General features: G+C 36.0%; 1 protein-coding gene across 1 annotated transcript in view; it reads left to right on the top strand.

The window, feature by feature from the left end:
- Positions 1-385: 385 nt before the first annotated feature.
- Positions 386-27719, top strand: part of NAV3 (neuron navigator 3) — a gene marked incomplete at its 5' end in the record, with an annotated part of 304732 nt that continues 277398 nt past the window's right edge. Inside the window, 2 exons of the mRNA XM_023559140.2 lie at positions 386-581; positions 1208-1260. Of these exons, the coding sequence (XP_023414908.2) occupies positions 386-581; positions 1208-1260 (249 nt within the window). The remainder of the gene's footprint in view (positions 582-1207; positions 1261-27719) is intronic.

The raw sequence follows: 27719 nt of genomic DNA, 5'->3' as shown, positions 1-27719 counted from the left end.
TCACGTACAGTATCTCATATGACAAATTCAATAAAGTCTTCTCCGAGAAACAAATTTTTATAGTAAGGTTCCTGTGTAAATCAGTCCAGGTGGCTTCCTTTTACAAGAACAAGCAGGATTATTTTCAAAGTGATAGAACTGGGGACAAGTGAAAGAGAACCCAAACTGATTGACAACAGGAGTTTCCTCAGTAGTCATTCGGGAAGGGAGTTTTTGCTTTGTCAGAAGTGACTGGCCTCTTATTTTGAAAGAAAGTGAATCATCCTCCCTTGAAACAAGAGATAAGTGGGAGAAAGAGCTGTTTAAAAATTATTTTACAACTATTTCCTTTTGAGCAGTGACTTCTTAAACTGGAATGCGATCCAGAATAGCTTCCCTTTGAATCCAACATTTGTCTTCAACATTTTTATTGTCTCTCTTTTCCCTCAGCTCATCTCACTTTTTCCCTCCCTCTGCTCAACAGATTTACACTGACTGGGCCAACCACTACCTAGCAAAGTCAGGCCACAAGCGGCTGATCAAGGATTTGCAACAAGACATTGCAGATGGAGTACTGCTAGCAGAAATCATCCAGATCATTGGTAAGCTCTTCCCTCTGAGAGAAAGCATGAAAGTCCCACCGCACGCCCCTTTGGTGGAATACAGTTTTAGTTGAATGCACGCTGACTTGGTCCATGTGTCTCCGAGATTAATGTAGCTTTCTCCTGATTTAATTAAAAAATGTTTATGTGAGGCTGTTGGAATAAGGCAGTTTGGCCATACTTTTAAATGGCTAGAACTGTGTCTTTACATGCACTGAATTGTCAGAAACGAATGCTTCATAAAACCATATGTCTCCCATGTGTGCGTTTCGTTAGCTGGAGCAACTCGTACACTCAGAGATTCCTTGAAACCGTATCCTGATCCTGCAGGGACAATTGTGAAAAGTTTCCTGTCAGCAGTCATTTGGCACAGGCTAAAGAATTAGCAGCAACTTACTTCTCACTCGGTTTTTTTTTTTTTTCCTGCCTGGTTTGTGCATATGGAATTGGCCGCCACTAAACTAACAAGTGTGTCCTCTTGTACACAGCCTGGGAGACAGAGTAAATGTGGAAGCAGCATTTTGCTTGGTGATTTTTTTTTTTTTTTAAGTCTCCTTTTTTCTAATTTCACTTTATTGCTTAAGCATGTTGTTCTTTTTTTCTCTTATTTTATTTCTTGGCTTTAGCAAATGAAAAAGTTGAAGATATCAATGGATGTCCTAGGAGTCAGTCTCAGATGGTAAGAATCACAATTATTCTCGATAAATAATGCTTATCTTCAATTTCAGAGTTAACTGAATTGGTAAATGAAAAAGGCATTTTTTTTCTTTGCATGTCTTCCCACTTGTTTCAGATACTGTTTGATCTCATGCAATCATCTATGTATTTCTATGGGTACAATGTAGGAACAAGGAATATTATCAATACAGTTGAATAATTGTGACTCCTATAGAAATTATCTCCAAGTGTGTTGTCAGATCCTTAACTTGTTTTGGTCTCGTGTTGTGAGTAATTTAATTGACCTCTGGTCTTGATGGCAATAAGTCTTATTTTTAATTTCAAGTGGAGCCTTTTTGTCTGAACAACTGGTTTGAAGAACAGAACTTGCCATGTGTATTTTAAAAATATATAAATAGTATTTTTTGCTGTTGTTCATAAAAAACCTAGTGTAAGCACATCGGCTCTTCAACACTTTTGGAAATAGCTCTAAAAGCATACAGCTGGAAGTTTTCTAAGCAATGACTGACTGTGAAATATGATTCATAGCGTCTTCCCAGAAAGCTGTCTATCTGGAGGCCTGTTTCCACCACTCCCCCCAGCTCTCTCTTATCTTTGCTGACTAGTAAAGCTTCAAGATTTTACCTCTTATAATAAAATTTTATATTAAAATTTCATAATGAAATCATAGATTGATAAACTGCTAGGACTAAAAAAAATAAAACTTACTTTTTGCTTAATTAGATAGCTACAACTTAATTTTATAGGACAACCTGAAATACAAATGTACTAAACTGAGGGTACATTAGACACACAGCAGGAATGACAGCCAAAATCCACAAGATAAGGCTTTTCCCTAAAACTCTTTTAAACTCAGAATAAGCATTTTAAATGATCTTAATGAGTTCTTAATTGTCAAAAACAGAAAGAATGAAAAACAGTTATGAACTTTTTTGACCTGATGGTCTGTTTTACTTGATGCCAGAAAATTGAAATCCAAAGTAGTAAAAGGACTTTATTTTTAAAGAGTGATTAACTATGTTTTTTTTTTATTGTTATTTTTCATTTTTTAATAAGGACCCTAAGGACCTTATTCCAATGTCATGAACTCTGTACAGCTGTGGTGAAAAAAATCAATATAAAGGAAGGGTTTCCCTATAAAATACTTTTTTATAGTTTAGAGGAAATGTCCTGATCTAATTACACTGTGCGCTAACACAATTCCGTGGAGATTAGTAATAGATGTTTTCTAAAGTTTTACTTTGAGCAAACTGAACTAGAATGCATAACATCTTTGTGATGTTGAGAAGAACTTGTAAACTCTTTGAGCCCAGCTTTCTCATCTGTAAAATGAACTCCAGTTAGGATGTGACATGATATATGTATATAATTTTCCTTATTAACTAAACTGATATGCAAATACAGAATAGAATTGCTATAAATTTTATAAAGAACACATTCATGGATATAACCCCTTTTGAAATATCTTTAGAGCTTTATATTAGAAAGTCCTTAATCCCTTAAAATCACGTTTCTTGGACCCATTACTGTTGGTTTTGCTTTTATGATTTCCACCAGAAGAGTTGTTTGGTACTGTAAAACATCTTAGTGTAAAAATGCTTGTCTACTCTGCTATCATTCCAGATTGATTCTGATTACAGAATATCTGATAAACAAGCAAGCTTGTGCTTGAGGATAATAAAAAAAAAGAAGAATTTTTTTTTTTTTCTTTTGATGATAGGGGAAAAAAAAACAACCCTCTAAGGCTCATACCTTAGGATAGAAATCTACTCATTAGATATTTTTTCAACAAATCTAGGAAAATATTCTCATGAGTACCAGACTCTATTAATTTTTTTAATAACTTCCTGCCTCTTATTAGCTCCAAAATATCATGCAGCAGATAAGATGCATATTATGTTGATTTTTTCCTGCTTCTGATAAAAAATAGACCAAAGCTTGAGAAAAGCAAATGTTATGAAAAAAGGTAGTTTTTCAAGCCAAAAAGTATTAGTTGGGATCACATTGAATTTTGAGTAAGAATGACTTGGAAGCTTGCTGTTTTCTGATGTGGTTGAATTTTGAACCTGAAATTGGGCACACCCTCAATATGTTGATTCAGAATTAATCATATGAAATAAATTTAACTCTTTTGGTTGGACCCTTTTTGTCTCTGTTCTTATGAATTGGCATTGGCAATATGTTATTAATGAATAAAAATTCCAGACTCTAACTGAGACATGAAAGTAGAGGAAAGAGAATTATGGTAGCATGACTAGGCTTATGAATTTCATGTATCTATTCCAAACAGGATGTTGCCTCTTTCATTATTGCATAACAACTGAGAGGTACTGTGTTAATAATAGAGAGTGCTATCCTACTTCATAGAACAACTTTGACCACATCTTTCTGTATATCTGATCTTTTGTGGTGTTTGGTTGCTATTTGTGCTTAATAACTAAAAAAAAGGTAAAAGTAGGTCTGCTACTATTTTTAGTCACAAATTGTCTTTATTTAAATTAAAAATTTGATACCTTTATTGTATGGTTTTAAAAATTTACAAATAGAAGTTCTTGTTGGATGGTATGAATCTACAATACCCAAAACTCATCGCCACTGAGTCGAGTCTGACTCATAACAACACTATAAGACAGAGTAGAATGGACCCATAGGACTTCTGAAGCTGTAAATCTTTATCGGAGCAAACTGCCACACCTTTCTACTGTGGACCAGCTGGTGGGCTCGAACCACCAACCTTTCAGTTAGCAGCCAAGCACTTAACTACTGTACCACCAGGGCTCCCTGAATCTACAATAGATTAATGAATTCCCATAAGAGCCTGGTAATTTATGTTTAACCAATATTTACTGAGTACCTAAGGTTCTGGACATAGAGAACTTGAATGAAGTACATTTGAGGATCAGTAAGGTAAATATTCAAGTAAATAACGCAAGAGTGTTGGATAGGCAAGAACGAAAGGACTGAGAAGGGAGGGAGCTTAGTTGTGTTCCAGAAGTAAGATAGAAGACCACTGTGGATGGATCACAGTGAGGGGCATTTGGAGGGGAAGACAGAAGCCCGATCATATACAGCCAAGGTAAGGCATTTATGTGTTACACTAAGTTGATCCAGGAGCCTTTGGAAGATTTTTAAAGCAGGACAGTGGCGTGATTTGATATACATATTAAAAAGATCATGCCAGATGCTTCCCGAGGATTATAAGATAGTAAGTTTTGGTCTCCATTTGGGTGTGGAAGATGAGGAGTATAGAGACCATAAGATAGTCCTATTTTTGTATGTGAATGAGTAAGTGGTTACTATTAAAATGGTTATTATAAAGGGAGAAAACAGATTAAAGGGTAGAAGGGGAAAGATGAGAAATCATATTTTGACATATAGAGTTCGTTGCATCTATGAGAGCATGATGCAGACAGTTAAGTTCTCTATTACTAGCCAGAGTGTTAATGATTCAAACCCAACCAGAGCTACCTGGAAGGACAGGCCTGACAATCTGCTTCTGAAAGGTCATAGCCTTGAAAGCCCTATGGAGCTTCTCTACTCTGCACACATGTGGTTGCCATGAGTCAAAATCAACTTGAAGGCAGCTGATAACATTGGAGCTTCAAACTGGATGTGACTTTAGGCAATTGGACATGCGTTTTTGAAGGTTAGAAGAAAGGTGTGGGTTAGAATATGCCTAGTGTATAGGAAATAGTTGAAATGATGGAAAAGGATGAAATCTCACAGAGGTCTATATAAAGTCAGAGGGCACAAAACCTGAGGTTCTGACAGTGGGTGATATCAATATTTATGCAATGGCAGAGGTGTAGAAGTCTATAAAGGGAAAGAGTGGTGAGAGAATGAAACCAACACTGAGAGAGTGAATGAATCACAGATGTGGATTTGTTTATCTTTAGAGTAGATATGATAGTTGAAGCTGTGGCACTTGAACTAATCCAGTGAGTTAGGGCAAAGTGAGAAGACCAGAGTATGGAAAATGCTGTCAAATGCTACATAGTTAGTTGTACACAAGTTGGTGTACTGCAATGAGGAAGTTGTAGTTCTGATAATTAGACAGGCATTGGTGACATTTATGTGAATATTTTCAATGGAAAAGTATCATGATAAAGAGTAACTGAGAGGTGGAGATCTCCAATGAGTCTTGAAAGATATCCCTAAAAGTTTGGTGTTGAAGAGAAAAAGAAAATACATACAAAAGAAAAAAGAAATACATACAAAAAAAAAGAAGAAAATACATACAATTTTGGAGGAAGGCAGGGTTGAAAGGAGTTTTTGCAAAGAGGAGAAAGAGGAGGAAGATGAGGGAGAAAGGAGGATCTAATGGAATGAGGAAACAAATGATCATACCAAGTTCTGAATGAAGGGAGAGAAAAGGAAAATTTGAAGCCCATGTGAAAGATTTAATCTTGGAAACGAGTGGGAATACATTTTCCTTTGGGTCACGTCATAAAGTGATACGATCAGTGGAGATGTAGATATTTAGAAGTGGAAATAAACAGACATTGAAGGAATTAAAATCTATGTGGTAGCTTCAGATTTTAGGTAATACTAATGTCCTATTTAATGTGACTCTCTAATTGTTACCTTATAATATGTGAAGAATAAATATATTAATTTATATAAATAAGATCACATAATGAAATAAACTATGAATGTATCCTTTACAGAATTTATTAACACTACTATTGAGAACTTTTGATTCATATTTAAGTGTCAAAGTCATGGTTATGTTTCATTAATGAGCTTGACACTCAACTCATCCTGAAAAAAAAGGAAAAACTTGGTTTGTCGGAGCTTATAAAACACTATATTTAACTTTATCCGAAGATGAAGTTACTAATATGGATGGCACCTGTTGAGTAATTCCTAGGTGGGTGGTATCAGGATTCAGAATATATGCGGCATGCCACAACCTTCTTGAGCTTACATGAGGAAATAAAGGAGTAAATTATAAATACCAGGAATGTCCAGAATGCCCAGCAGATTAAAAATAGCAGAAAAAATGCCCAACATTTATTTGAAATACAGAGGCACAAGTGCAAGGTTCTTAGACAAACATGTAAGACATGCAGAGGAGAAATTGTTTTGAAAACACATCTTTTTTTTTTTAATTTTAAAATAGACCATTACATTTAAGGACCTTCACAGACGCCTCTAGGGATTAAGGAATGTGATATGTGAAATAGTTGCGAACCAAGAATTAGATTATATGGAATAGCTAAGTATCTGGCAAATGTGGTTCACAGCTTGTCCTTTCTCTTTACCTCACCCTAGAAGCTTGATTGTTTTTCAGCCACAACCTTCAATCTTATTTTCTATCATATCATAGATGTTGTTTAAAATTTGCTCACATGAGGATTTTTGGAATGGTCGTACCTCTTATTCTTTTTTTTCTTAGAAGGTGAAAAATTAGGCTTCAGTCTTCTTTGCCCATCTAGTTCCATATCTCATGGAATTGTGGCTATCACCATTGTGGATTTTTACAGGCATTTTTTTAATTCCATTTATATAGTTTATTGATATCTGGAAATTGAAATGACTCTTAATTGTGAAAGTATTATCAGTGTGCTGTCCTTTAAAATTTTAGTTCTTTGGGTCACTGCTAGTAATTGTTGCTCTTTTAAAGGAACTTTTTTAGGAAAGTTGAGATGATAAGGCTCTTAACCAAATAGAGAAGAGATTAAATTTTAGAATGCTCTTAAAGGTTTAATAAAATCTTATAAATGGCAGCCTGCAGGATTCCAGCACTGTGAATCAGAGGAGTGAAATACTGCTAACTAAGTTAATCCATTTTTGAAACTGCTTATCTTCTGGAATGGCTAGAAAAAGATAGCTTAATGAAGACAACTGCTTTAATACAAATATAGGTCTGATCGCTATAGAAATATTAAACAGAAACCTCAACTTGGTAGTTTTTTTTTTTTTTTAATGATTTCATAATTTTCATATAAACTCAACCTTTGGAAGAATAAGCATAAGCTGCCAGTATTAGGAATCTGTTATTTAAGGCATTAGAATAACAACCTGATGATTTTTAAAACTGAGTTTGTCTGCAGAAGGCACTCTATATTCTAGTAATGTAAAGTTCAAATTAAGTAATTGAAATAACAGAGGCATTGGGAGGAAGTGTGGTAGGTTCAAAGGACAGTGGTTACTGGAATTCTAATTCTGATTATGTGACTCAAGGAGAAAAATGTTACTGAAACACTCAGAGCTTCTATTCACTTCAGTAATGAGGGAATTGAGATGATGAACTCTAAAATCCATTGGAATTGTGATTTACTGGATTAATTTAACAAAACACCAAAGACCAAGATTTCTCTTCAGCGTTTTATCTCTGAAATATATTTCAGTTTTCAATCTTCATAGATTTTAAAAACTATTTCCTAATAAAGTAAAATATTTCCTAAAATGTATTACATCTAATTTACAAAGAAAAACCACAGACTAGAAACTAGTTGTTTTATGGAAATTCCCTAGTCTGCCTTTAAGAAATTAAATAAGTATTAAAAATGCAAGAATATTTAGTTGCATCAACTTTACATTATAGAGTAAATATTTTAAATTTTGTTCTTAAGTTTGTTATCAACATTTACATTAGTTTTGTATTATTAGTGTGACACACAGAAAATGGAATAAAGTAACTTTTCTGGTGTGGATTCTAGATTCCACATATATTTTTTGTTCGTTTTTGCATTCTTTTTTGAGAGAAGATATAAGGCATTTTCTAAGGGAAATTAGGAAGTTTCGTGTATGTGCATGTAACCATTAGAAAATGTAGTTACTATCTCTACTATATGTTTGAATATGGACCACTTTCTTAAACATTTAGTATACTCTTTATTCTAATACTTTTTACTTAAAATGCTATCAGTCATTTCCCACTGATAGGCCATTGTACCAGGAAACATAAAATAAAATCATACTTAGCATTAAAAACATCTTTCTAGTAATCCTTTCACAATTTTAGTGTTTTTAACCTTCAATAATCTAGGTTTTTAGAGAATTTATTGCCCCATATTTCCCAAATCCCTCAGACACTAAAATTTAATAGAAAAACATGACTTATAATAATCAAGGGTAAAATATGCAATAATAGAACAATTAAAAAAACAGTAGCTGGGAAAACAAAACACAAAAAAAGATGGGGCCATTTTAAATATGTGCTGTCAGACTCTTAGCTTAAAACATCTGTGATGGTTAAATAATTCTATAAAAAAAAATTATCTCTGTAAAAGAACAAAAAGGAAATGAATTAGAGGTAATCTCTGTTCACTTGGCCACAATCCAGTCACCTGAAAGTTTAACTTTCTTTGATCAGGTATATTGTTTGAAATTTGGTAGATGAGCCCAAGTTAGTTGCTTCATGGATTTATGTTTAAATGATTTCAATGATCTATTCAGTTAAACTGACTCATATGGGTAGACATAGACAAAAAAAAAAAAAAATGACCATGTCCAGTGAAAATTTGAAAAATCACATTTTCGACCTGGTTTTTTTTGTGTTAGCTGTGCTTCAAAAATAAGAACTATCAAACAGAAATATAGAATTTTAGAGATGCATCTGAGAGCTCAGCACTATTGTCCGTGCTTCACGATTTCAGTTACTTATTAAATGGCAATCATATATACAGTGCTGTGCTATATGTTATACTTGCTTTATCCATTTTGTCATCTCAGCAAACTTGCAAGGGAACTGAAACATTGTGGTTGGTTGCTTTTCCCCATTAAAAGAAAAAACAAACAAAAAAACAGTTGCCATATCGTCACCTCTGAGTGATGGGGACCCCATGTGTGTCAGATTAGAACTGTGCTCCATAGGCTCATTTTTCAGAAGTAAAGTACCAGGTCTTCCATCTAAGGCACCTCTGGGTAGACTTGAACCTCCAAACTTTCCATTGTTAACTGTTTGCATGATCTAGGAACTCCGCTGTTCCCCCATTAGATGGAATAATAAGGATGTATATTCATGTCTATTTGACCCCCAGTGTCTAGGTTATATTGCTCTTAAACTTAGTAATAAATAAGTTTAACATAACAGGAACTGGAGTTCAGGTCTTTGATTAAGTAAATGTTTTAGTACTTATACCCCCCTAACACTATAAATAAGCGTTCTTCTTTCATGCTGTACTTGCTTCTTCCAGCTATGGCAAGATTATAGATTCTGATGAGATTGGGAGGGGGTGAGCATATGAGATAAATAATTATAGAGTTTATGTTGGAAATCACACATTTGGCAAAGATTGTATGTAACTTGAGCTTTAGGGTCTCTATGAGTTGGAATCGACTCGACGGCACCGGGTTTGGTTTTTTTGGTTTTTGAGCTCTCTCTAGACAAGTGAATATTATTTAAGTTTAGAGCAGGTTTATGACTTTATAATAAAACAGTAAGATCTCATGGGTTTATTTTTTCTGGAATAAACTGAAAAGCGGGAATTTTTAAAAGCCCACAGAATATATCCTCAGGTCAATTAATACTGATACAGTTTTCTATAATTCTGTAGTTGTAATACTTAATATTGGCAATTATAGTTTGTAATGAAGATCTAATGTTCATCTAAAATTGATAACAAATATTAAACAATTTTTAATATTCTTCAGCAACCAAGTCAGTTAAAGTGTAATAGTGAAACTATGAACAAAAAAGGGTTTTTATCTGATTAAATTTTAAAATTTTTCCATATTTGTATCAATACATATATTTATACAAACGTATACACACATATACATATGATCCTGTTGTATATGTAGGAGCCCTGATGGTGCAATGGTTAAGCACTCAGCTGCTAACCAAAGGATTGGTGGTTCAAATCCACCAGCTGCTCCATGGGAGAAAAGACCTGGTGATTTGCTCCCTCAAAGACTGCAGCCTAGGAAACCCTATGGAGCAGTACTACTCTGTCCTACAGGGCCACTATGAGTCGGAATTGACTCAACAGCACACATCAACGACAATATGTTGGCATGTCAATATATCTATTTAAAAAAAAACAAAACAAAACCTTGCCATCAAGTCAATTACAACTCATAGTGACCCAATAGGACAGAGTAGAACTCCCCCATAGGGTTTCCAGGGAGTGACTGGTGGATTCAAACTGCTGACCTTTTGGTTAGCAGCCGTAGCTCTCAACCACTGTGCCACCAGGGTTCATCTCTATCTCTGTATTTGTATCTATCGATCTGTCTAGTTCTGTTTTACTAACAGTCATCATCGTTATCGTTATTTCTAGCATTGGAGTACTTATTTGTTCCAAGCACGGAGTTAAGCTCTTTGTAAACATTAGTAATTTTCACAGATATATTGATGTAGGAACCATTTTCATTCCCATTTTACAGATGAAAAAGCTGAGACTTTAGGAGAATAAAAACTTTCTCAAGTTTTTAAAACGTGTAAATTGCAATCCTAGGATGCAAATCCAGTTGTATTTGACTGCAGAACTTTTAAATTGCTGTAGTATAAAGTGCTTAATAAATAAGCTTAGCCTTTGTATATAACCAAAAAAACCAACCAAACACACACACACATTAAAAAACAAAATTATTAATCCCTACCCCTCTTCTTGCCCTCCAATGGAAACAAACTTAAGAGATGGAGAAAGACAACACGCAAAACTTAGCATTACAATGACATGGGGAACCTAATACAGTGCACTTTTTGGCTCCCTTCTGTCCAAGCAAAAATAAAAACCAAGACCCTTAACAAATGAAAACACCAGAGGTCAAGGACAGGAAATCTGTATGCTCTCAAGACTAACAGTTCACCCTTATGCATGCTAAAATTTTGATATCTACTGTCTTCCTGCCCAGATCATTATATTAGTTTCCTGTGGCTTCTGTGACAAATTTTTATAGACTTGGTAACTTACAACCAGAGAAATGTGTTATCTCACAGCTCTAGAATCCAGAAGTCCAAAATGAGTATCATCGGCTGAAATCCAGAGGCCCACTCCATCTGAAAGTTCTAAGGGACAATTCATTCCTTGCCTCTTCCAGCTTGTGCTGCCTCACTGAAACTCTGCCTCCATGATCACATCTTCTACTTCTTTACTTTCTATCCAGGGCATGCTCTCCTAACAGTGAATCTCCTAATTTTAGGTGTTTTTTTTTTTTTTCAATCTAGTTGAACTATTTCCCAAATCGTCAAGTACTGATTCTTTTTCACTTAACAGTTCTTCCCTCAGTTTATCTTTTGCCTCTTGCATTTTACTATAAGCATCAAGATGAAAATAGACCACATCTTCACCGTTTTGCTTGGAAATGTTTAGTGTTCATATTTCTACCAGTAGCCTCTGGAAGGCAATCTAGGCTTTTTCTATCATGCTTCTCAAGATTCTTCCAAGCCTTGACCCTTTTCCTGATTCCAATGTCTTGTCTAAATTTTTAGGCCTTTGTTATATAGTAGCACTCCATTTCTAGGTATTAAAATCTGTATTAGTTTTATGTTGTTACAGTAACAAATAACCACAGGGTTTTGGTGACTTAATACAACAGGAATATATTCCCTCAAAGTTCTGGAGAGCAAAAGTCTGAAATTGGTATCACTGGGCTGAAACCAAGAGGGTTGCACTCTCTCTAGAGTCTCTAGGGGAGAATCCATTCCTTGCCTTTCCAGCCTCTGGTAGTTGCCTGCATTCTTTGGCTTGTGGTGGCATTAGTCATTCTATATGTTAATCTACCACATTTAAAAGGTACACTGGACATTTAGGAAGTAGTTTGGAAGCATTTAAACTTTGTAAAAACAGCAACAGTGAACTTTGCATGCTTAGAATATGTATGGAACAAATGGAGTCTGCTTATTATTTCTTTATCTTTATACTATACAATTTTTTCCCATCATTCAACCAAATATTTATTGGAAAAAAAAAAACAAAAAACCCAGTGCTGTTGAGTTGATTCCAATGCATAGCGACCCTATAGGACAGAGTAGAACTGCCCCGTAGAGTTTTCCAAAGAGCGCCTGGCAGATTCGAACTGTAGTAGTTAATACTTATTGAGAGCCTATTTTGTGTCAGGAACTGTATTCTAGTTACCTATCAATCATGTAAAGAACTCAAGGCAGAGTGGAGAAATGACTCAGTCAGAACGCCTAAGTTACAGTGGTAGGCATTGTTGTGTGGTAGAAAGATCAAGTGCATGGGAGACTGACAGCATTGAGTTTGAATTCTGGCTATGCTATTTATTAATTCCCTGTTGTTGTTGTTAGGTGCTGTCGAGTCGGTTCTGACTCATAGCGACCCTATGTACAACAGAACAAAACACTGCCTGGTCCTGTGCCGTTCTCAGAGTCGCTGTTATACTTCAGCCCATTGTTGCAATCACAGTGTAAATCCATCTCGTTGAGGGCCTTCTTCTTCTTCGCTGACCCTCTACTTTACCAATCATGATGTCCCTCTCCTAAACTTGTGAAAAGTGTGATATCTCTCTGAAATTCTATTGAATAGGAAAAATAATGCCAGCTTCACTGGGGTTTATGGTGAAGATGAAAAAGGATTTTCATTTGGAGTAAATAGTGTAATTGTTTAAAACTTTGTATGAACTCCTTTTCAATGGTAGGTTGTTGGCTAATGGAGGAGAAACTCGAGAAGGAGTTTCTAAACCATTTTTCCTGCTTACATTCGTGACATAGTACAGAGTTCTCAAATTGCAGCATGTACCCCTAGTGTGTTATAAAGTTAGTGGCTACAACTGGCATCTTATTATAAAATAGATTAAAGTAGAATGTTTAAAAATTAGAGTACGTTATAGATGGTATGGGTAAAATTGGTTTCTGAAACTTTTTAGTGTTTATCAATACTATTTACATACTATGCGGTCGTATAAAATGTGTCACATAAAAATGCCACACCAGCCCTTTCTTTCTTTTGCTTAAATCCCACCTTTAGTTCTCTGAGCTTTAAGAACAGGCCCAGAGGACTCTTAGTGTGACATGGAGGGTGTTCCTCATCTAACCCCTGTTTATCTCTGTAGCTTTGCTTCCTGCCACCAACTGTCTCCAGTCTTAAGCATTCTTGCTCCTGGAGCTCCCTCTACCTGATCTTTCCTCCTGTTAAGGTTCTTTAAACCGATTTGAAGGCTACTAGCCTTTGGAGTGCCTAGTTTTTCTCATTAGTAAACAAGGCAGTTATAGAGAAAAACTTAAATCATCCTCCCCAGTTATTTGAATGCATTGCAGGTCCCATAACCTGTGATGTCAACCATGGCCAGTTCACAAGTGCTCCTTCCTTGGGTTCACATCACACCAAATCCCTCACTTGGGTAAGGTTTCAGGGACCAGCTCAGGGTTCCCTTTAAGTAACAAAGCGTGGGAGTTAAGAACATGGGATCTGACTTTGACATTTTCTCTCTCTATGACATCGAATAACCAAAAAAAACCAAACCCACTGCTGTCAAGTCAATTCTGACTCATAGTGACCCTATAGGAGACAGTAGAACTGCTCCATAAGGTTTCCAAGAAGCACCTGGTGGATCTGAACTGCCGACATTTGGGTCAGCAGCTGTAGCTCTTCACCACTATGCCACCAGGGTTTCCATGACATTGAATAAAATCAGTTTAATTGTCTGAGTAACATTTTTCTAATTGCAAAATGGTAAAATAATGGCAATTTCAGAAAAAAATATCTTTATCCCTATGCTAAATAAATATACCTTAGCTGCTAATAACTTCCTCCTTTTCTAGTCCCTAGGCCTTAGATCTGGAATAGATCCTTCTGCATACTTCTCTAGAAGTCTGTGCTTCTCCATTTATAACACTGATCACATTACGTTGGAATTCTCTGTCCTTTAGAAGTATCTTTTAAAGATATGGGACATGTCAGAATGAACAAGTATTTGTTGAATGTAAATGAATGAAAGAAACCTCTTAAGGATTTCAACCAAAGCAAATGTACTACATTTTACTTTAATTCTTCAGACAAATTTATTTCTGGTTAAATTTTTTTGGTTAAAATCTATATAATAATTTCAGCTCTATGGTAAGATGGGAGTTTGCTCAAACTGAGCGATCTTTTTTAAAAATAATATTTATTTTTTACTTATTTAATTTATATAATGCCACCAGTAATACAGGGTTATCATAAAAAATAAGTACAGTTAATCAAAAATAGCACAAGTCATAAAGGAAGACTCTATTATATAATATGCACAAAATTAAGAGTGATTTATATTCTTCTAGACATTGTCTATGTATGATTCACAACAAAAGTATCTAGTGCTTCAGACATGTCCTAACCAGGTAGCATTTCCGCTATAGAGAGAAACCAGTCTTTGAAGTATTATGCCTGCCATTTGATTTACAATCACTTAACTTTTTATATCACAACAGTTTTAGCCTCCAGGGGCAAGGAGCCTTTTCAATCCCAGTCAATGACAGTCCACTCTGTGAGCATAATCAAGAGAAATAAGCACTAGTATGATCTATCCTCAACTATCCTTCTGAGGAATTTTGCTTCTGGTTGCTCTGATTGACGTGCCCCACTACTCTTTCCCGTGCTTGTCTAGCCTTATCAAGGTTTGACTTAGCTTTCTAGTCTAAATGACACTTGTGTGATGCTTTCCTCAGGCTTGTAGTAAAAATGGATAATTCCATTTTCTTAATAAAATTTTTTTTTATTTTTTTCACTGCCATACAGCGTTATTTATAATTCTCTTTTGGAATTTATCATATTATGCTTTGTGTTATGGTGACTTATGAATCTTTTCTGTCTTCTCAGCTATTTTACAAGCTCACAAAGGCAAAGACCTTATAATTTATTTTTATATTCCTTCACCATCTAGCAGAGTTCTGTGCCCGTAACAATCATTCAGTTGTCGCTGAATGAATCACTCAGTGTTAAGTGTTTACACCATGACATATACTTACTCATAAACTGTGAAGCTGTTATTAATCATATCCAGATATTTAGTACCTAAAATGTAATTTCCATTTATTATCTAAAAATAAAATGGAAACTAACCTGTGGATATACAAGGCATAACTTTGTTAGTGTTGTGATAAAAAAAAAAAAAAATTTTTTTTTTTTTTTTTAGTGTTGTGATAGATGCCTTTAATTATATATCCCAAACAAGTTCTACCAGTGTTGTAGTGAAAATGCTAACAGGTTGCCTGGCATAAAATATGCATCCTAACGTGTGTGAATTTGATAAATAACTGTGCTAATTAAAAACACTACATTGTGGAACCTAAAGCTTATGAGTTTGACAAAAAACTGGGCTAATTAAAAGCACTACATTGTTTTTGGACTAGTTAATTCAACACGAAGTGAATAAAAACCAGTATTTCCAAAACCTACTCTAATGGAGTTTGATTTATTGAGAAAACACATTGACCAAGGTTTAAAAAAATCTGAAGGCACAAACATACTCATCACTCTCTTTTCATAAACACAGATAATGAAAGCCTTTCCTTCCCTCATTTAAAACCCAATTTGTGATTTAGCAATTAGACATGCTCATACTTAAGTAAGTTCATAAGGGTCAGGGAAAATGTACAACTATGAAATTAGACAAGCAAAGACATTTCTGTTTTGAAAAGTGGGCTTCCAATTTTTATGGAAGTAGTAGAAAATATTCAAAATATATCAGTGCTCTTTAGAAAATTTGAGGACAGTGACTGTATCTTGACATTTATATCTGTAACACAATTGCGGGCATACAGTAAGCTTAATAAATATTCAGTGAATGAATAAATGAATGATTTTATTTTGTAGAACATGAAATAAATTATTTTAAATGATAGTGCTCCAAGGTAGTAATATTAATTATACAAATAGGAACTCAGGTGTGAATATATCATCCAACTTCTACTGAATTCTTTAGTTTCTTCAATAGAGAAAACATACACAGCAATCCTCTTTCAGATTTATTCAGACTAATAAAACTGAGTTTTCATTTAGACTACTGTGATAACATTAAGTATTTTGACTGAATCCAAAAACCTCAAGGCACCTATACGTTTTGAAATTTCTGAGGATATTTTCATTTTGTTTTCATTATGCAGTCAATATTTTTATAGCTATCCAGCGTGTAAATTTAACATGAAACATAGAGGCAAAATAGATGTTCCATGGTCTAAAAATGGCTTGAGTGCACTGTCTGCCCTTCTCTAACTTCACAAGGGAGAAAGAGAACCAAGATCAACAGCGCAAGGCTGATTCCCACGAGGTGGAGACCAGACAAGCCTCCTCTCTCTGCCATCTTTACTAATTCTGACACCAACTGTCCCTTTCATAGCACTGTCTACTGGGTTCAATAATTTATTGCAATGGCCACCCAGAACTCACAGACAGTATTCAGAATTATGGGGTTTATTAGGGAATTAACAGTTGCAATTCAGGCTCAAGAACACTCAGGATACAGTTCTTCCATTGGGATAGGCTCTCCCCAGCTGTGCTTGCAGGCACACCTCTCCCTGGCCTTCAGTCTCTGCCTAAAGGCACTCAGCTTTCTCTCTCCTTGGCCTGGGAAGTCCACCACGCTGTCCCCTACTGCCGGGTCTCTGCTTCAGGGTCTTTGCTGCTGGTTTCTCCTTCCTTGGTGGTGGAGGTAGGCTCCTCCTCTGCTCTGGAACTGGCTCTCTTTTAAGGCAAAACTGACCAATCCCCTTGGTAGGTCACAATTACCCTATCACACAATCACTGGGGTGGGAGTTATAAGACCATGGCTAGAAAGGCTACACACAAAAGTAATTAATTGCAACGCACATGCCCACGAATACAAGGAAGGACCCAAGAAAGTGTGTAGAATATTATAATAGACAAGTAAAAGTACTGAGAGTGAGTGCTGATGAGCCTCAGGTGTGAATGTTACCTGCGCTAAAGTAAGAAATGTGTTGCCCACAGAACTCGGAATGAATTCATAATACTGTTATATTTTTAAGATCACAGGAGTAAAGTGTAAAATTCATGAATTTTGTAGAATCATTGTCTAAATAAGTGGAAGACAATGTATTGCTATAATCTGGTTAGTAAACTCCCTGTAACCACTCAGGGAAAATTGAAATGACATGTAATGACTTCCTTTGAAGAGCATAGATTAAAGCATTGGTTTCCAGACTTTAGAATCACCTGGTTTTTTTTTTTTTTTTAAGACCTGCTAATTGGCTTCTATCTACAAACATTCTGATTTAATTGATAGGGGTGCGAACTGGGCACTATATTTTTAAAAAGTTCAGATGATTCTAACATGTAGGAGAATTTAGGAACAAATGGATTAAAAAATTGAGAAGCAGATTTAATGCAATAGAGATGGCTCTCAGGAAAGTTCCTATATTGTATTAAGCAAAAGAGGATAAGATGCTCTCATGGATTGGATTGTGTCCCCCAAAAATATCTGTCAACTTAGCTGGGCCATGATTCTCAGTATTGTGTGATTGTCCACCATTTTATGTAATTTTCCTTTATGTTGTAGACCCTGTCACTATGATGTAATAAGATGAATTAGTGGCAATTATATTGATGAGGTCTACAAGATTAGGTAGTGTCTTAAGCCAATCTCTTCTGAGATATAAAAGAGAGAAATAAACAGAGAGACATGGGGACCTCATACCACCAAGAAAGCAGTGCTGGAAGCAGAGCATGTCCTTTGGACCTGAGGATCCTGTGCTGAGATGATCCCAGACCAAGGGAAGACTGAAGATAGGGACCTTCCTCTAGAGCCAACAGAAAGAAAACCTTTCCCTGGAGCGAGCGCCTTGTACTTGGACTTCTAGCCTACTGGACTGTGAGAGAATAGCCTTCTCTTTGTCAAAGCCATCCACTTGTAGTATTTCTGTTGTAGCAACACTAGATGACTAAGACAGATACCGTTTTATACCTTTTCATTGTTAGTTGCCATCAAGTTGGCTCCAACTCATGGTGACTTTATGTATAACAGAATGAAACAGCGCCCCTCCCTGTGCCTTCCCCATGGTTGTTGGCATGTTTAAGTCTCTTGTTGCAGCTACTGTGTAGTGCCTTATAATCTAAAAGGCTCATCTTCTAGCACTATATCAGGCAATATTCTGTTGTGTTCTGTAAGGTTTTCATTGTCTAATTTTCAGAAGTAAATCACTAGGCCTTTCTTGCTAGTCTGTCCTAGTCTGGAAGCTCCAGTGAAACCTTTCCACCATGGATGACCCTGTCGGTATTTGAAGTACCGGTGGCATAGTTTCCAGTATCATAACAACACGCATGCCACCACAGTACAATGAGCTGACAGATAGGTGGTAGATTTTACATCTTAGCTACTTTCTATAAATTTTAAAGACGATTATAATGATCATACCAAAACAAACCCCTTGCCATCGAGTCTATTCTGACTCATAGTGTCCTCGTATAAGACAGAGTAGACCTGCCCCATAGGGTTTCCAAGGCTGTAATCTTTTACAGAAGCAGACTGCCTCGTCTTTTTCCAGAGTGGCTAGTGAGTTCAAATGGCCAACCTTTTGTTAGCAGCCAAGCACTTAACCCCTGCACCACAGGGCTCTGTTTATTGGTATTGAGTTCTTACTGTTTATAGTATATTGTGCTAAGTGCTGTACACATGGAATTTCACTAAACCCCATAAGTAATGACATACATTCTCTTGATGCCATCTCATTTTTAAATTGAGAGAGTGAGATCAGATGATCTCTATGAACCCAGAGTCACGAAAGTTCTTCAGAACTATTTATTTCCTTTAATCCTAAAATATACTGATAAGTATGTTCCGTCTCACATAATTTTAGAATAAGTCTACATGTATACTTAGCAGGTTAAAATTTGGCTAATATTTTGACATTTCTATTTCTCACTAGTTTGCCTATTACCTGCAGTCTTCAGTTTTTTTCTGAACCATTTACTTTCTTGATCTCAAAGAAGCAAAATCCCAGAAGCTGAGTTTTAGGATGTGTCAAAGGCTAGGTGGTATTAGGCCTTATACCTGATGCCCTGTAGTATTCTATTTATTCATTCATCTGGTCAGCAAAAATGCATTAAGCATCTATGTGGTGGTTAAGATTGTGTGTCAACTTGGCTGGGCCATGATTCTCAATGTTTTGGCAGTTGTATAATGTTGTAATCACTTCCCTGTTGAAATTTGCTATGTGATCACCCCCATGATGGAATCTGCTGAGGGATACGAGCAGGGGTGGGACCTGTGGAGGCTCACCACCCCCTCAGCCTTCATCTCTCCATCCTCTGCTGCCTACTTCCTTCCTGCTTGCCTTGCCAAGGTTTTTGGCTTGTTCTGGATCCAGCAGCTGCCCCTCATCTGACCTCCAGTTCTTGGGACTGGAGTTAGCATCTTACCTGTAGATCTTGGGATTCGTAGATCTTCACAGCCTTTGTGAAAGAATCCTGCTCCCCATCCTGCCAATCTTGGGTTCACCAGCCCCTGCAGCTACCAGAATCAGGAGAAACTTTGTGGTCTTGCCTGCCAACCTTGGGATTCCTCAACCTTCACAGCCTGTGAGTGGGAGTCCTGCGCTCTGACCTGCCTATCTTGGGTTCACTAGCTTCTTCAGCTCCATGAATTGAGAGAGGCCTCTGTTGTGATCCACGGACTTGGGACATTCCAATCTCTACAATTGTGTGAGCTGTTCCTTTGATATAAATCTCTCTCTATGTATATTTATAAACTTTACTAGTTTTGCTTCTCTAGACAACCCAACCTAAGACAGTCTACTTTATGCCAGACATGGTATGAGGTGCTGGAAGAAGGAGGGTAAACATGAGAGGCAAGATTCCTGCTCTCACCAGTAGAGATGAGAGTAAGGAGCATTATTGAGGAGAAGGGTAAGATGCCATAGGAATTTAAATCACGTGGACAGTGTCAACACTCATTTGTTGTTGTTGTTAGTTTCTGTCAAGTCGGCTCCAATTCATGGTGACCTTATGTATAACAGAACAGAACATTGCCCAGTTCTGTGCCATCTTCATGATCATTGGTATGTTTGAGTCCATTGTTGTAGCTACACTGAATTCAATTTTTAATAGTGTTTTTAATTATGGCCTGATGGTTTATTTTTGTTAAAAAAATTGAATGCCTCCAACATGAAAAAATTCTTAACTTCACCATAGTTCTTTCATTCCCTCAGCAATTATATGACTAAGGCACTTTTGTAAACACTGAGGATGGAGCCATGGACAATATAGAAAATAACCACGAAGGAGTTTGCATTCTGCTAGATGAAGAAACATAATAATATATATTATATATATATGAGTATTTACAATGTGATTGAGGCTATCATGAGAGTTTTTCATGAATTCATTCATTTAATTCTAAATGTAGTAGTAAAGCCTCAATTCTCATGTTTCTTGACTTGCCAACAGCATTTGACAGAGCTGATCTCTCCCTTGGCTTTGATGTACTTTCTTCATGAGATTTCTAGTATCCTGTACTCTCCCGATTTTCCTTCTACTTCATTTTTTACTTTCACTCTGTCTCCTCTGTTGGATTCTCCTCATTTTGTCTATGATAATCTGCTAGGGCTTAGTGTTTTTTCCTCTTCACTTTTATCTCTACACTCCCTTGGTGATTTAATACAATCACATGACTTTAAAGACCATCTGTAGGAGGATGGCCTCAAATTTAGAGCTCTACCCTGGACCTCTGAACTGAACTCAAAATATGTATGTTCATCTGCCTACTCAAAATTCCCATTGGATGTCTAAAAGACTGGTCAGCATGTCCAAAAATAACCTTCTTGTCTCCATCCATGGCCCTTTCCATCTCAGTGGATGGTGACTTCATCCTTCTAGTTGCTGAGGCCTAAAATCCTTGAGTCATCCTTGACTTCTCTCTCATTGTCATATGCCATAGCAACCCATGAGATTCATTGAAAATATATCCAGAAATTGACCGCTTTTTGTCACCTTCACTACCACTACCCTTAACTGAAACACCATCAACTTTTACTTCAATTACTTGCAACAGTCACCTAACAGGTTTCCATCCTTCTGCCCTAGTATGCGGAGCCCTGGTGGTGCAGTAGTTAAGCATTCAGCTGCTAACCAGAAGGTTGGCAGTTCAAATCCACCAGTCACTCCTTGGAAACTCTATGAGGCAGTTCTACTCTGTCCTACAGGGTTGCTATGAGTTGGAATTGACTCAACGGCAACAGGTTTGGGGCAATTCTACTCTGTTCTATAGGGTTGCTATGAGTTGGAATTGACTCAACAGCAACGGGTTTGTTTGTTTTTATTTTTATCCTAGTGTGCCTAGAATCTATTTTCAACAAAGCAAGAGACCAATCATTTTATTCTTTTTTTTTTAAATTGAAGTAAAACATATATGGAAGAATATATAAAATACTCTAAATGAAATTGATACAAAGCATACAAAGAATGTGTATAAAAACCAGTTGCTGTCGAGTTGATTCCAAATCATGGCAACCCCATTTGGGTCAGAGTACAATTGTGCTTCATTGGTTTTTGTTTGTTTGCTTGCTTTTTTCCTTACTGTTGTAGATATATAGATAACACATTTATCAATTCAACATTTTTGTTTTATACAATTCAGTGAAATCAGTTCCATCAATCATGTTATACAACCATCAGTAGCATTCATTGCCATATTTCCCATCCCCATAAACACAAACTCAACGCTAGCGAAACTGAGATTTCCCTCTTTCAGTGGATTTCCAGGCCTCTCTTCTGAGGAACCTCTGAGTTCCTCTCCATGCTGTTTGCACTGCTCTGGTTCTTCAAGAATATACATAAAGTGCTCTAATCTTTAGTATACATCTGACTGATTTTTATTTATGTGTACCTTTGTTTAATCACCATTCAGCTCAAAACAAAGAACATTTTCAGCATGCCTGTTTCCCTCGTGTCTCTCTCCAGGATGTGGCCCCCAAATGTCACCACTATTCTCACTTCTGTTTTTATGGTTTAGTTTTGCTCATCTTGAATTTCACATAAACTAGGCATCACATAGATCTCCACCCCAGACCTCTGCCTTGAACTTTTGCCTGACTTATTTTGCCTATCTTTATGTAAGACCTGCTCTTGAGTTCAGTTGCCTAATCATAAAAAGAATATCAGACTGATATTAGGGGCTAAAATTTAAAAACATGCTAATATCTTGCTCCAACCTTCAGAATTTTTGATTCATATTATATGGGTCAAGCACTGGGAATTAAAAGATCCCAAAGAGCATCAACATTGCAGCCCATGGATTCAATTATCTCTAGGTTTTTTTTTTTTTTTTTTTTCCTGTACTCCTTTCTTCCGTAAGTGCAAGGCTGATAGCCAATGGACCCTCTTTCCTTTGTTCTTCCTCAAGTATACATTGAGCACTTATCACACACCAGACACTGTTAGATTGCTGAAGCTGCTGGAATTAACAAAAAGCAGTTCCTATCTTCCAGGGGTTTGAAATCCCAAAAAAACAAAAACAAAACACTCTGTCTTCATAAAATCAAAAGAATATACCTGAATAAACAAATAAATATACCTGTGAAAACCCAACAAACAGCTCTGTATACCCACTAACCAAATAAAGGCAGTAAAAAGAGAGATGAGGAAAAGATTGACTTTTCAAATAACTTGGTAATTTTGAAATAGTTTAAATTTGGTCAAATAACTGGTTGCTTATAAAGGGTTACCTCAAATTTCAATTCATTTGTTTTCCTTTTCAAAATGATTTGTGTGTCTAGACAAATTGAAGGGAATTGAAAGGAAGAGGTAAAATTGTTTTTCAGAGTTTAGACATAGGGATACATATTAATTTGTAAGGGCACCCTAAGTATTAACTATGCGATTACATAACCAGTATTTTGAACATTGTTTTCTCTGCCTGGGTTAACTGATTTAGTTAAATCTTTGCAGAGTCCTTGCTTTTAAGGATGATTTTCCACTTTGTTAATAGCCACTGAATACAGTCACCCAAAAAGAGGAAACTGGTCATTGCTGTGGGTTCATTCTTTAGGGCAGTGTTTTTCAAGTTGTGGATTGCAATCAATTAATGGACTCTGAAATTCATGTAGTGAGTTTTACTCACACGTTGTCATTGAGTTGATTCTGACTTATAGCAACCCATAGGACAGAGTAGAACTGCTCTATAGGATTCCCAAGGCTATAAGGCTTTGCAGAAGCAGACTGCCACACCTTTCTCTTGCGAAGTGGCTGATGGGTTTGAACTACTGACCTTTTAGTTAGCAGCCAAGTGTTTAACCACTGAGCTACCAGGGCTCCTTTAGTGAGTTTTAACCAGCATTTAAATAGATTAAACAGAAGACAATGCAATGGAGTAGAAAATATCAGAGTGAACTGAATTTAGTAGGGTAATTATTGTTCCATGAAACTTGTTTTGTTGGAATCACTGGATCGTGCTGTTTGATATGTTTCTTGCTATGCATCACAGTCAAAATTTTAGAAAACACTGTATTGAGGTACATGAAGTATTCTAGTTAAAATTTTACCCAAATTATTAAGTGCAATTTGAATCATGATAGTTTATTCGATGTCTGATTCAGCATTAAAGGGGAAAAAAGTCACTTCAACTACTTGGACCTTTTTGATGGCAAAATCACTTTCATCTGTTGGTCAGTTACCAAAAATTTAGAGGTTTTAAGTACAAAGAAGAGTTGTGGTGTAATATGGTTTAAAAAAAAAAAAAAAGAGTAACTATAATAGTGTTTATAGGATTATTTACCTGGGAGATATTTAAAGATATTCTACTTAAAAAAAAAAAAAAAAGGAATGATGATAAACTCATCTCTAGAATTTTTGGAAAAAAAAATTAACCAAATTAACCAAGGTCTATTATTATATATTATTATATAATTAAAAAATGTTCTCAGGTTGTTTTAAAGTGTATATCTGGTAACAAAGCTGACCGTAGAAATGGCATTTAAAAGATTTTTCAAAGCTGAATTTTTTTTACTGTGATTTTGATTTTTTTAACTAAAAAAAGTAGCACAGTACACCTACTCCTCACTTATCAACTATCTTGTTATCTGACATTTCTCATTTATGACAATTGTAAAAAATCTATCTATTTTGAGCATCAATGTCATACGTCTGGCAGTAACGAATGCCAAGATACAAGGTTAGAATAAGGCTGGCTGTGATGGTTAAGGTTATCTGTCAGCTTGGCTGGGCCATGATTCTCAGTGGTTTGTGATTCAATTATGTAATGATGTAATTTGACAGTTTTGTAATGATGTAACTTGGCCATTATGTAATGATGTAATTTGGCAATTGTATAATGACGTAGTCATCTTTCTTTTTGTGATCTGGTGTGGTCGTCGTCCATTTCATATAACGCAGATTTTCGTAATGACCTGGTTTTTGTAACTGAGCAGTGGGTGTAATAACAACCATAACTGGATTTGTAGGAGAACTTTAGAATTAAGTAGGGACAAGATATTTCCCTTGTAACACTGGTGGAAAATTTATTTTGTCCAATAAACAAATTTGTTGGATAAATAAACCACTTTAATAAATTGCCGTTTAATAATCATAATTGAAACTATGTCTTAAGGTACTTATTCTGCTAATTGGAGCCCTGGTTGCACATTGGTTAAGCGTTTACCTGCTAACCAAAGGGCTGGCCATTCGAATCCACCAGCCACTCCTTCGAAACCCTATGGGGCAGTTCTATTCTGTCCTACAGGGTCGCTATGAGTCAGAATCAACTCAACAACAACAGGTTTGCTTTTTTGGTATTCTGCTGATATTAGTTAGCTAGTATAGTAAATACAGTGAACTGTATTAACAATCGCAAATTTTTAACTCTCATAATTCATGAGTGCTTAAAGGAATTTTACAAAAGATTGAATGTTCCCGATAGATATGAAAAAAATGAAGATTTTCAGTAATTTTTTCTTCTTTCCTCTATTAAGGTCTGTGTATTTTTCCTTTATAATTTATGGAAGATATTAAGAGATCTGTATGCCTATAATAATCAGTTTATTTTATACGCTAGTTAAATGATAGCCTAAAAAAGCTACACTACAAACTTAATCACAAACTCTATTAACTTTTCTGGGTCTCCCAGTTAACCATACTCTTAATATACATAAAAGTAACTAAAATTTAGGCAACAACAGCCTGTTAACATTTTGTAGTAAATTTTGTGTTTGGGCCAGGAGTCCTCTTACTTTATAATTGCTATGAAATTAATAGCACCAGGACTGTTATGGCTAATACTTTTTTTTTAATTTTTATTGTGCTTTAAGTGAAAGTTTACAAATCAAGTCAATCTCTCACACAAAAAACTTATATACACCTTGCTACATACTCCCAATTACTCTCCCCCAATGAGACAGCCCGCTCTCTCTCCCCACTCTCTCTTTTCATGTCCATTTCACCAGCTTCTAACCCCCTCCACCCTCTCATCTCCCCTCTAGGCAGGAGATGCCAATGTAGTCTCAAGTGTCCACCTGATCCAAGATGCTCACTCCTCACCAGCATCCCTCTCCAACCCATTGTCCAGTCCAATCCATGTCTGAAGAGTTGGCTTCAGGAATGGTTCCTGTCCTGGGCCAACAGAAGGTCTGTGGGCTATGACCACTGGTGTCCTTCTAGTCTCAGTCAGACCATTAAGTCTGGTCTTTTTATGAGAATTTGGAGTCTGCATCCCACTGCTCTCCTGCTCCCTCAGGGGTTCTCTGTTATGTTCCCTGTCAGGGCAGTCATCAGTTGTAGCTGGGCACCATCTAGTTTTTCTGGTCTCAGGATGATGTAGTCTCTGGTTCATGTGGCCCTTTCTGTCTCTTGGGCTCGTAATTGTGTTATGGCTAACACTTTCAATATTCAATCCAATTCGCATTCTTAATATTAGGCCATAATAATTATTTGAGTCTTTTTCCTTTCGTTTATTTTCAATGGACCTGAAAAAAATAAATTGCAAAGAACACTCTGTAGTTTATCCCTTTGCAAATCCTGCTGCCGTTTACTGAGCATGGGTACAGTGGAACATACATTTTGCCCAAAGGACCCTGGATTTGCTCATTAAAGGAATTAGGTGATTGATTATAAATCCCTAAGATTAAGGATTATGTGCTACTCTTGTTTTGGGGTATACTAATTATTATAAAATAAAGTGTGGATACTAAATGGTTCTGTTGAAAGTGTTCAGAAAGCTTGTCTTTATTTTAGCTTGAGCAAAGATAAACTAGAGACCTGGAAAATTGCTAAGCACATCAATCTCCCTTCACAAGTAACAGCCTCAAATATTGTTTGATCATTTAAATGACAAATATAATTTTGCATGTTTATTTTCAGAACTAATGCAGTAGAAAAATAATTTGTTTTCCACAAAGAACAAACATATAGAATTCTGGCAAGATTTCCTTTGTAAAAAAAAAAAAGAAAACACCCCTTGCAATGGAGCGAGAGAATGTTTATCTTCCTCTTTTCTCCTTCCTTCCCTCCCCTTCCTTCCTTATCATGGCAGTTTTCTAGTAGTAGAATGACATAGTGTAAGAAGGAAAAATTTGATGTACATTTGAGCACCATAGCCACATTGGATATTCAAATGCTGAGGGCAAGAACAGCAAGATTGATTAGGTCACATTGTATTCAGCATCTTCAGCACTGTTCTTTTCTCCACAGAATAATTCCAGTAAAACTTATTTTGAAGTGAAACAATATAAAAATCATTCTTTTTTTCTCCCCTCAAAAAAAAAAAAAAAAGTGTGTTCCTTGGCTGTGGTCATTTTTAAACAAAGAATAACTCATTGGATATTATTACTTAAATTTAACTTTTGCACGAAATTACATTTCAAGAGGAATGTAAACAGTTGTGAATTTTATAAGGACAGATTCTTGAATCTATTTTTTCTTTTTATTTTCTTTGAGAGACGTTTTTGACCTTCCCAAGTAGCTCAGCTGGAGAGGCCATTGGCAGAACTTTGTGTGTCTTCATGCATAGGATTTGATGAGAATTTAATAAGACAGAAAATAATACTTTGCCAAGTTATTAGCTTTAAATCTCTTATTTTCTTTAGATTTCATGACTTATGGAATACCAAAAAAACCAGGGAGATGACTCAGAAAGAACTTGAACTTTGTAGTTTCCTACAGCATTTAAAAGTCTTAGCTGTATAACTTAGCTGTATAACACTATCACCAATATTTCAATCCCATTAACCCCTTGCCCTCGAGTTGATTCTGACTCATAGCGACTCTATAGAGCAAAGTAGAACTGACCCATAGAGTTTCCAATCAGCAGCTGGTGGATTCAAACTGCTGACCTTTTAGTTAGCAGCCAGGCTCTTAACTACTACACCACCAGGGCTCCAATAGTTTGATAAAACCTATGAATTAGTATGAATCAGTCATTTGCCTCTCACACCAGTGATATCAAGCTGGTTAACATATTGAAACCAACATCTGCTATGTAAAAGCCATGGGCGTCTGCTTTATTCAATAGGAAAAGTAATGCCCTATTTAATCACATGATTACAAACTGTAGAAAAATCAAAATTTTGAGGTAAAGCTTTGCTATGATTTAGGATAAAGACAAGCATCATTTCATTTATGTCATGTCACC

Source organism: Loxodonta africana, chromosome 4 (assembly GCF_030014295.1).
Source record: "Loxodonta africana isolate mLoxAfr1 chromosome 4, mLoxAfr1.hap2, whole genome shotgun sequence".
NCBI lineage: Eukaryota > Metazoa > Chordata > Mammalia > Proboscidea > Elephantidae > Loxodonta > Loxodonta africana.
This window is presented reverse-complemented; position numbering and strand designations above follow the sequence as displayed.